The sequence below is a fragment of the Heteronotia binoei genome, chromosome 1, assembly GCF_032191835.1.
Source record: "Heteronotia binoei isolate CCM8104 ecotype False Entrance Well chromosome 1, APGP_CSIRO_Hbin_v1, whole genome shotgun sequence".
NCBI classification, from domain to species: domain Eukaryota; kingdom Metazoa; phylum Chordata; class Lepidosauria; order Squamata; family Gekkonidae; genus Heteronotia; species Heteronotia binoei.
The window spans coordinates 227550735-227562803 of record NC_083223.1 but is presented as its reverse complement, the minus strand read 5'-3'; the positions used below and the strand labels follow the sequence as shown (position 1 = coordinate 227562803).

The window sequence follows — 12069 nt, the reverse complement described above, 5'->3', positions numbered from 1 at the left end:
GTAAGCCGCCTTGAGTTTCCACTAGGGAAAAAATTGAGATATAAACGAAATAAATAAAAATAAATTCTATAGTCCACATGGGTGGAAAAAACTTTTTAAAAATTTCATTGTAAGCCACGTTGGGAACAATATGGTTTAAAAAAACAGAATGAACATTGTAAACAAATATTTCAATATCCTTTTAAGTAAAGGGATTGGATAGGGGTCATCAAAAGGGTTTCTTTCAGCCCTCATGCTCAACAAAAGGGGCAGTCAAGCAACTCAGGGCTAACACTTCCAAAGTACAAAAGCCCCTCTTTACTGTATCTTCTGTGTGGCAAGAATACACTGCAATGGTGCCTTCAGTGGTTTCCAACATCTGTTGATCATTCCCCCTCCTCCATCAATGAGGTTCAAGTGTGATCAAATCAGATAAGTGCAGCCACCATACATGCCATTCAGTCCTGGAAATAATCTGGGAAAACTATCATATGTGCCTACAAGCATTTGATTTGGCCCTCTTTAGATATCATTGTGCAGTGGTCTAAGAAAAGAGGAAAAGCATGCTGGGTAGAATGGAAAGCAAGGCATACTCTACGCTTCCTCACTATGCACAGGGCAATGTACTATGTAAATTGTCTGTACTACCAAGATCTATGAAAATTACATAAGTTTCATATGGAGTTGGACCCAATCAACTTTTCTGCTGGTGAGAAAAGGTAGACAATTGACAGCACTTAAGAAGGCTATGATGGGGACCATGAGGCCTGCATGTTCAAAAGCCATGTAGGATGAGGGCTGTAAGGAGAAAGATAGGGCAAGAGTGATGAAAAACCTGGCTGGATCCAACCCACTATGTAAGTAAGAGAAGGCATGAGCTGTAAACCAGGAAATCCTTGCTTCAAATCTCTCTTCTGCCATGGACTCACAACATAGTTTTAAATGAGAAGCAGACCAATTCATGGAGGACAGGTCTGTCAATGGCTACTAATCATGGTGACTAAAGGGAATCTACAAATTCAGAGACAGTAAGCCTTTGAATACTAGTGCACCATTAGGGGAAGTCCCTGATGGAAGGGAATCTACACAGAGGCAGCAAACCTTTTAATACTAGGCACCATCAAGAGAAGTCCTTGGTCTCTCATGCTCTGCCTTGTTGTTGGCCCTCCAGAGGAACTGGTAGGCCACTTTGCGAGACAGGACACTGAACTAAATGCCGGCCATTGATCTGAAAAAGCAGGGCTCTTTGTATGTTAGCTCCTAGCAAGCCTAATCCATCTGCAATATGAAGATAAAATGGCTAATACTGAAGAGGACCAGGTGTAAGGATGTTACTAATATACGAGAAATGTTTTGAACACTTTAAAAATGCTAAGTACTATCTCCTTGCATCTAATAAGCACCACTGATACAAAAATATGGTTTTAAAAACAGTATTTCCCCCTCTGTAAAGAGAGGAGACATGCCAGCAGATAGCTTATTTAATCACTTGTTCATTACCATGTGAGCTGGTCGCTTAGGAGTTCAGCTCAAGTCAGCTTACCTTCTGGTTTAATGGTGATATAGTGTCTGTCGCAGAATCAACTGGAAAAATCTGGACTCGTTGTTCTGTGTAGGTGTGGAAATTCAGAAGAGCTGTTACCAGATCTTGAACGAAGGCCAGTGCCTGGCCAACAAGGTCACGTAGCTTCAACTGCAAGGAACAAACAGCTGAGATGGGGCTGATTCTTTTTTTTTGGCAAACCAATTTTATTATTGCAATGTATTGTAACAATATTTATAGAAAAAGCACTAAAAAAAAAGCACTAAAGCAAAAATAATACCAATACATCATTTTTCACCACTTCCATCCCCCTTATTTTGACCCCCGACAGTGTTTACTTAAATTGCTAAAAATACAAGGTAATATCTCTTAGGGGAAAAAACCCTTATACTCTATCCTCTTAACCTTTTCAAAAAAGATACTAATAGTCCAATAAAAACAAAAACCAAGAAAAAAGAAAAAAGACAATTCCATTTCTTTATAATTATTACTATAGTCCACCATTCCACAAAGCTTCAATTATTTTCAAACATCACTAAATGTCCCTTTACTTTCCAATGTTTTTCAACATATATTTGAAATTTCTCCCACTCAATTTTAAACTTCTCCAATCCATACTCTTTTAAGATTCTTGTAAGTTTGTCCATTTCACTCCAAGACAAAACTTTTAAAACCCAGTCCCATTTTTCTGGTATTTTATCTTGCTTCCATAGCTGCGCATACAGTATCCTAGCAGCTGAAAGTAGATACCACACAATAGTTCTGTCTACTTTCGGAAAACTTTCCATTTGTAATCCCAACAAAAACACTTCTGGAGATCTCTTAATGCTGTAACCTAAAATTTTTGACATTTCTTTCTGAATCATTTGCCAATATTGTCTTGCCTTTTCACATGTCCACCACATGTGGTAAAAAGAACCTTCATGCTTTTTACACTTCCAACATCTGTCTGACATCTGGTTGCTCATTTTTGCTAGTTTCTTAGGCGTCATATACCATCTATATAACATTTTGAAACAGTTCTCTTTAATATTGTAACATGTGGATATCTTCATAGAGTTCTTCCACAAGTGTTCCCTTGACTCCATTTGTATTTCTTTATTTATATTAATTGCCCATTTAATTATTTGAGATTTAACTACTTCATCTTCCGTAGACCATTTCAATAACATTTTATAAATTCTTGATATCAATTTATCATTATTACCAAACAACATTTTTTCAAATTCTGTTTGTTCTTGTCTTATGCCTTCGTTTTTAATATCCTGTTCCACCAAGCTCTTAATTTGTTGCATTTGTAACCAATGTATTTATATTCCAATTCTTCTCCGATTTTAATTCAACCTTCCTACCATGCATCTTTAACAATTGTTTTTATGATAACCACTTCACTTCGGAGGTATCTGAATATAATTTTATCATTTCCGTTGGCACAATCCAAAGCGGTTTTCTCTCATCCCAATATCTTTTGTATTTTGACCATATATTCAGCAAATTTCTTCTTATATAGTGATGTGAAAAAAACCCGTCCATCTTATTTTTCCCTTAATACATATAAGCATGCCAATCAAAAATATTTCCATGACCTTCTAGTGTCAGTAGTTTTCTATTTAATAGCGTCATCCATTCTTTAATCCACACCAAACATATTGCATCGTGGTACAACTTTAAATCAGGCAATTGGAAACCTCCCCTTTCTTTTGCATCAGTCAAAATTTTCATTTTAATTCTTGGTTTCTTCCCAGCCCACACAAATTCTGAAATCTTCCTTTGTTATTTACTGAATTGCTTGTAATCCTTCACAATTGGGATTGTCTGAAACAAAAACATAATTCTTGGTAGAACATTCATTTTGATTGCAGAAATTCTGCCCAGCAAAGACAAGTTCAATTTATTCCATTTTAGCAAATCTCCATCAATCTTACGGCAAAGCTTCTCATAGTTATTTTTATAGAGATCTTTATTTTTCACAGTGATTTCCACACCCAGATATTTTACTTTTGAAACAACTTCACAATCTGTTGCATTTTGTAATTCTTCCTGTTCTTTGTCATTTTTTACATAAAATTTTTGATTTTTCTTTATTTTTTCCCATATTTTTATTATTTCTTAATTAAAATATACAATTTTTCATTGTCTCGTTGTTCCAATATACATTTTTCATCCCCAACCCTCCCCCCTCAGTCTAATCTTCTTCTGTCATCCGGGGGCATAGGGCTTGAAGCTTCCACTGAATGTCTTCCTTCTGTTCCTCTTTCATCCAGTTTAGGTAGAGCGACCACTTTTCTTTGATCCTTGATGTTTTATCTTCCCATGGCAAATCTTGGTTTATTATATCCATTATCTCTGATTGAACAAATTCAAACAAATAATCATACCAAGTTCTTTCTGTCTATTTGTTTTTATCTTTCCCCCCTATTGCCATTACTGCTTTACCGGCTAGTATCATTGCTTTTAATAGATCTTGATTTTTTTTTCTACTATTGCATTGCCCAAAGTGCTCATCAACATCAACTCAAAATCTATATTTAGATTTGCATGAAAAAGCTTATTTATTGTTCTTACTATATTTTCCCATACTTTTTAAACTTCATGGCATTCCCACCACATATGGGAGTACCATCCTTTCGCTATTCTACAATGCCAGCAGTTTGGACTTAATCCTGGAAACATATTGGCTAAGGTGGCAGGAGTTCTGTACCATTTGGTATAGAATTTTAGCTCTATTTCCCTAAACTTATGTATTTTTATTCCCTTAATTCCTTCCATTAATTTTTTAGCTTTTTGCTCTGTTATTTGAAATTTTGTACTCCATTTTCTTTGAAGGTGGGCTATTATTCCTTCTTTATCTGAGGTCATTTTCTTATAAATTACACCTACCAATCCTTTTTTAGTTTTTTCCATTAATTTATAAATCTCTTCTATAGGTTCTTCTGTATTTATGTCACAACTTTCAATTTTTTTTTTAATTTTTGTGCATAAGCCTACAGCTTTTAACCAGTATTTTGGACCTACTGCTTCCCCAAGAGCTTGAAATGGTTTTAAAATATTTGCAGATAGCAAGTCCTGTATTCTACTATATCCTTTTTGTTTAAGTAGTTCCCCCCATCTATAGTCTATGCCTTCCTCTTCCAAGATTTCCAAAGGCGACCATCTGAATATTCATTTTAACCATTTTGGCTGCCACTTTTTCCAGATCATTAATGTACTTTTTCCTTGGTCCTGTATCCAATTTAAGACTTCTAGCCCATATATTTGTAAAAATACCAAATTTCCCTACCCCTTTGTTAGCTTCATTTTCAATCCTAACCCATTTCTGATTCCCCTCTCTTTCTATTTCTTATAATGCTTTAAGTTGAAAAGCTTCATAATAATTTATTATATCTGGTACTCCCCATCCTAGTTCAGAGCTATGATTATATACTACCCTTTTTGCAATTCTAAATTTCTTGGTACCAAAAATCCATTCTCGTATTTTTGTGTTCCAGATATTCATTTTTTGTTTGTCCATTTCTAATGGTATTGTTTGAAATAAATATAATAATTTTGGTGTCCAAAACATTTTAACACTATTTACTTTAGCAGTTATACTCATGGTCTTCCTCCTCCTTGGTCCTGTATCCAATTTAAGACTTCTAGCCCATATATTTGTAAAAATACCAAATTTCCCTACCCCTTTGTTAGCTTCATTTTCAATCCTAACCCATTTCTGATTCCCCTCTCTTTCTATTTCTTATAATGCTTTAAGTTGAAAAGCTTCATAATAATTTATTATATCTGGTACTCCCCATCCTAGTTCAGAGTTATGATTATATACTACCCTTTTTGCAATTCTAAATTTCTTGGTACCAAAAATCCATTCTCGTATTTTTGTGTTCCAGATATTCATTTTTTGTTTGTCCATTTCTAATGGTATTGTTTGAAATAAATATAATAATTTTGGTGTCCAAAACATTTTAACACTATTTACTTTAGCAGTTATACTCATGGTCTTCCTCCTCCATCCCTTCATATCTCTTGTTATCTTTTCCCATACCTTTTTATAATTTTTTTCCACTATCTTATTAACATTTTTATAAATTTCTATTCCCAAATATTTAAATTTCTTGACTCCCAATCCTATTTTGGTTAACCTATTGATTTCTTTCCTTTCCTTCAAGTTCACATTGTAATACATTATTTCTGATTTCCCCATATTAATTCTTAATCCTGATATCACTTCAAAATCATCTAGTATAATTTTTGTTTCCTTAATTCCCTCTTGGGGATTTGTTATAATCATTATTATATCATCTGCAAATAAATTAATTTTCATCTCCTCCTTGCCCATCCTGCATCCTTCTATCCTGCCTGAATTCCTAATTCTTTCAGCCAGTTGTTCCATCGCCATTATAAATAAGGCTGGTGAAAGTGGACAACCTTGCCTTACTCCCCTTAAAATTGGAATTTGTTCTGCATGTTCGTTGTTCACTCTTACAACTGCTGTACCTTCTCTGTAAATTTCCTGAATTGTATTTATAAATGGCTGGCCTATTCCATATTTCGACATTATGGACCACAAAAATTCATGGGACAGTGTATCAAATGCTTTGTATATATCTAATTTAAGTAATCCTAGTTTCTTCCCCTGGTTATGGCATATTACATTTAATATATTCCTTATGGTGTGAGCTATACTACCTTTCACAAACCCATACTGATCTTCTTTTATTATATGGGGTATTACGTTTTGCAATCTGTTTGCCATTATTTTAGCAAAAATTTTATAATCTTGATTTAATAAACTTATTGGTCTGTATGAACCCACTTCTTGAGGGTTCTTCTGAGGTTTTTTGATTTTTCTTTATATAAAATCCTGCCAATTCTCCATACTCTTGTATCTTGCGAAGCAGCAAAGGTGTTACATATATAGGATTTTCATTAATAAACATTACATCATCAGCAAACGCTCTATATTTATAGGAAAAACCTTTGAATTTCAGTCCCTCTATCTCCTTATCTTCTTGTATTTGCATAAACAAAATCTCTAGAGTCATTATGAATATCAATGGAGATAGAGGGCAACCTTGTCTCGTACCTTTGTTGATTATCATTTTTTCCATCAAATCTGCATTTATACAGAGTCTTGCTTGTTGTTCAGTATATATTGCCTTAACCATTCTCATAAAATTTTCTCCTAATCCTAATTTCTCCATCACTGCAAACATAAAGTCCCAATTCACGTTATCAAAGGCCTTCTCTGCATCAGCAAAGAATAATGCCACTTCTTTTTCAGGGTGCTTCTCATAATATTCAACCACATCTATGACAGTTCTAATATTATCTCTAATTTGTCTCCTGGGAAGAAAACCTGCTTGCTTGTCTTTAATAAAATTGTTCAAATGCTGTGTGGGTCTTTCTGCTAGTATCCTAGCATATATTTTGTAATCATTATTAAGCAGAGAAATTGGTCTATAATTTTTTTACATTTGTGGTGTCCCTATCTTCTTTCGGTATCAACGAAATTACTGCTTCCTTCCATGTATTTGGCACTTTCCCATCAGTTATTATATTCATCAATTTTTGAAGTTTTGGTACTAATGTCTCTGCGAGGACTTTGTAAAATTTTGCTGTAATACCATCTGGACACGATGCTTTTTCTAATTTCACTGAGTTTATTGCTGCTTCAACATCTATTTTTCCAATTGGTTCATTTAAGACCTTTTGCATGTTTTCTGTTAAGGGACTTACTTGTATTTTCTGTAAATAAACATTTATTTTACTTTGCTCCACCTTTTGACATTGGAACAACTTAGCATAATATTTATAAAATTCCCTTTTAATTCCTGCTTGGTCCACAATATCTGTACCATCTGACACAATTTTGTTAATAAATTTACTCTCTCTTTTTTTCATTTGCCAGGCCAGGTATTTTCCAGGTTTATTTGCTCCTTCAAAAAATTTCTGTTGCAATCTTTTAAGATTCCATTCTACTACTTTATTTAGCTGGTTCTGTAATATTGTAATCTCCCTTATAATTTTCTTTTTCCCCGGTCGCTTTCTAAATTCCTTTTCCTTCTTAGTAATCTCTTTTTGGATATCCAACATTTGTTTCTCTTTTGTCTTTATTGTTCAATGCAATTAAAATGCCTCTTATTACAGCTTTATACGCATCCCACACCGTTTGAAGTTGTATGTCCTCTTTTTCATTTATTTTGAAGAAATTTTTGGTTTCTCTTTCTAGAGACACCACTATATCTACTTTCTGTAGTAAATCTTCATTTATCCTCCACCTCCTAGTCTTTTTGGCATACTTTGCCGACCACATTATTGGGTTATGATCTGCCCCCACTTTAGGAAGAATCTCTGTTTTTTCCGTCGTACGTCCAAGATCTTTTGTAGCCCATAACATATCAATCCTTGAGAAAGAATTATGTCTTGCTGAAAAAAAAGTGTAATCACGCACCATAGGATTAAATTTCCTCCAAATGTCTTCCAAACTTTCTTGATTCACTAAGTCAAAAAAAGACTTTGGTAATTTCCCTTGTTTCTTTTTCCAGATCTGTCTAAAATATTTTAACTGTTCCATTAAAATCTCCCATCACCATAATTTGTTCATATACCACTTGGTCCAATTGCTGTACAATTTCTTTAAAGAAAGAGTCTTTTGCCCCATTTGGGGTATACAATTCCCACTAACAATGTCTTTTTGTCATTTAATGACACTTCCACTGCTACATATCTTCCATCATCACCTTTAAAAACCAATTTTGGGTTAAGTTCCTATTTTATGTAAAAAATCACTCCCCTTTTTTTTCTTTAGCTAATGAAAAAAATTCTGTACCCAACTGCTTGTTCCACAAAATTTGTATCATATCATATCGGCTTGGCTTCGCGAACGAAGATTTAAGAAGGGTGCAATAGTCCACGTTTGCTGCAGGCTCGCTGGTGGCTGACAAGACCAATGTGGGACAGGCAGGTCCGGCCACAGCGGCTGCAGGGAAAAGTCTGATTTAGGGTTGGTCCTGTAGCAGTGCGATTCTTCCTCAATCTCCTTTTGTCCTCAAGACCAGCTATGCGTGCGTTCTCAAAGGAAGAGACAGCCCGGTGGATGGTGTGCCTCCATGCTTTGCGATCTGAGGCTAGGTCAGACCACTGGTGATGGTTGATGTGACAGGTGCTAAGGGATTTCTTCAAGGAGTCCTTGTACCTCTTCTTTGGTGCCCCTCTATTTCGATGGCCGGTGGAGAGTTCGCCATACAGGGCAATCTTGGGAAGGCGGTGGTTTTCCATCCTAGAAATATGCCCTGCCCAGCGCAGCTGCGTCTTCAACAGCAGTGCCTCGATGCTGGTAACCTCTGCCCGCTTGAGGACTTCAGTGTTGGTCACAAAGTCACTCCAGTGGATGTTGAGGATGGTGCGAAGGCAGCGCTGATGAAAGCGCTCAAGGAGTCGCAGGTGATGACGGTATAAAACCCACGATTCGGAGCCATAGATGAGGGTTGTCATCACAACCGCTTTGTAAACATTGATCTTTGTGCCTTTTTTCAGATGCTTGTTGCTCCACACTCTTTTGTGCAGTCGGCCAAATGCACGGTTTGCCTTTGCCAGCCTGTTGTCAATCTCCTTGTCGATCTTGGCATCTGAGGAGATGATGCACCCCAGGTAGCTGAACTGTCTTCAGAACTGATTCACCCACAGTGATGCAGGGAGGGTGATAATCTTCCTGGGGTGCAGGCTGGTGGAGAACTTCTGTCTTCTTCAGACTAACTTCTAGGCCGAATAGCTTGGCAGCCTCTGCAAAGCAGGACGTCATATGCTGCAGAGCTGATACCGAGTGGGAGACGAGTGCAGCATCATCAGCAAACAGTAGCTCTCGGATGAGTTTTTCCATTGTCTTGGAGTGTGCCTTTAGTCGCCTCAGGTTGAACAGGCTACCATCGGTGCGATAGCGGATGTAGACACCATCGTCATCATCTAGATCTACTGTGGCTCTTTGAAGCATCATGCTAAAGAAGATCGTAAAGAGAGTTGGCGCGAGAACGCAGCCTTGCTTTACACCTGTGCCTATTGGGAAGGGCTCCGAGAGGTTGTTGCAGTGTCTGACTTGGCCTCGCTGGTCTTCGTGTAGCTGGATGATCATGCTGAGGAACCTTGGGGGACATCCTAAACGTTCCAAGATTTGCCACAGGCCTTTCCTGCTAACGGTATCGAAAGCTTTGGTAAGGTCGACAAAAGTCACATACAGAGCCTTGTTCTGTTCCCTGCATTTCTCTTGGAGCTGCCTGAGAACAAATACCATGTCGGTGGTGCTCCTGTTAGCTCTGAAGCCGCACTGGCTCTCTGGGAGGAGTTCTTCTGCAATGGTGGGCACCAGTCTGTTCAGGAGTATTCTGGCAAGGATTTTGCCTGCGATGGAGAGTAGGGTTATCCCCCGGTAGTTGGAGCAGTCTGACTTTTCCCCTTTGTTCTTGTATAGGGTGATGATGATTGCATCGCGAAAGTCCTGTGGTAATTTGCCTTGTTCCCAGCAGGTGACAAGTACTTTGTGAAGTGAGCTATGTAGTACTGTGCCCCCATGCTTCCAGATCTCTGGTGGAATTCCATCAACTCCTGCTGCCTTGCCATTTTTCAGTTGCTTGATGGCTTTAACAGTCTCTTCTAGGGTGGGGATCTCATCCAACTCTGTTTTCACCGGTTGAAGTGGGGTGAGGTGGATTGCTGAATCTTGAACTACGCGGTTGGCACTGAAGAGAACCTGAAAATACTCCGACCACCGGTTCAATATGGATGCCTTGTCTGTGAGGAGCACTTGGCCATCTGCACTATGCAAGGGACTCTGAGCCTGATATGATGGACCATATACTGCCTTCAGGGCTTCGTAGAACCCTCTTAAATCACCAGTGTCTGCACACAGCTGGGTTCTCTCTGCAAGCTTGGTCCACCACTCGTTCTGAATGTCTCGAAGCTTGCACTGGAGGTTGCTACATGCAGCGCGAAAGGTTGCTTTTTTCCCAGGACAGGAGGGCTGAGCAAGATGTGCTTGGTAGGCAGATCTCTTTTTTGCCAGTAATTCTTGGATCTCTTGATTGTTCTCATCAAACCAGTCCTTGTTCTTCCTTGTGGAGAACCCGAGGACTTCTTCAGAGATCTGCAGGACGGTAGTTTTTAGGTGTTCCCAGAGTGCTTCTGGAGAAGGGTCTGTGGGGCAACTGAGGTCCTCAATTCTTGACTGGAGTTTTGCCTGGAAGGCAGCTTTAACTTCGGCTGACTGGAGGCTGCCAACCTGAAACTTCCTCCGAGGGATACCTCCTCTCCTGGGTGTGGGTTTAAAGTAAAGACGGAGATTGCAGCGTACAAGACGATGATCCGTATGACATTCTGCGCTGGGCATTACTCGGGTGTGTAAGACATCTCGAAGGTCTCTCTGGCGCACCAGAATGTAGTCGATAAGGTGCCAATGCTTGGACCGTGGGTGCATCCAGGTTGTCTTCAGACTGTTCTTCTGCTGGAAGATAGTGTTGGTGATGGTGAGCTGGTGCTCCATGCAGAATTCTAGCAGGAGGCGCCCATTGTCATTGCAGTTGCCAATGCCGTGTTTGCCAAGTACTCCTTTCCAGGCTTCCGAGTCTTTACCTACTCTGGAATTGAAGTCGCCAAGGATGATCACCTTGTCCTCTGTAGGGGTCTTCCGTACGAGGTTGCGTAGATCAGCATAGAACTTGTTCTTTTCTGCAGGATCTGCTTGAAGGGTTGGGGCATACACACTGAAGAGTGTTGCATGCTGCTTGTTTTGAAGTGGGAGGCGCATGGACATGATGCGATCTGAGTGACCTGTTGGAAGGTTTTCGAGTTTGGAGGCAATGGAGTTCCTGACCATGAAGCCAACGCCAGAAAGGCGGCTCTCAGCCTTTGACTTACCCGACCAGTAGAGGGTATAGCCAGCACCGTGTTCTTGAAGACTACCTTCCTCAGGGAAACGGACCTCACTGAGAGCTGCTATGTCGATATTCAACCTGAGAAGTTCGTGGGCAACTAGAGCAGAGCGTCGTTCAGGGCGACCACTGCCTACTGTGTCAAGCATGGTTCTGATGTTCCAACACGCAAGCTTTAGTCTTTGCACACTTTGTGAGGCAGGTGCATGCCTTTTCTTTGTTGTTATTTTTCGACCGCAAGTAAGGATGCCCGTTGACCGCGGCTAGCCAACTGGGGTGGGGGAGACGAGCTTTGTTTAGGCCACCTTTTCTAGGCCCCTCTCCGTGTGGAGCAAGCAGTGCTGTCCCTAGATAAGGCTGCTTGGTCGTTCAGGGTGCTGCCGAAAGATGCTTTCGTCTCCGGGTTAGCATCAGGCGACCAATATCCTGAACCGCCCACATGCAGGGTCGGGACTGCGGCTTCCAGTGGCACCTTCCACCTGCCGTTTCGCCCCTTGCCTATCGCTGCAGGACTTGATGCGTTGTGGGTTGTGTGTGTGGATATGCCCTTCAGGCCTGCGCAGAGGAATTTTTTAGGTGAAGCGCAGTGTGCGCGGTACTGGCTCCACCCTTTCACCTGGGGGTCATCTGCCA

The 12069-nt window shown here is 39.5% G+C and overlaps 1 protein-coding gene across 1 annotated transcript in view; it reads right to left on the bottom strand.

The window, feature by feature from the left end:
• Nucleotides 1–12069, bottom strand: part of PPP1R21 (protein phosphatase 1 regulatory subunit 21) — a 63736-nt gene that overhangs the window by 35811 nt on the left and 15856 nt on the right. Inside the window, exon 9 of the mRNA XM_060248914.1 lies at nt 1523–1672. Within this exon, the coding sequence (XP_060104897.1) occupies nt 1523–1672 (150 nt within the window). The remainder of the gene's footprint in view (nt 1–1522; nt 1673–12069) is intronic.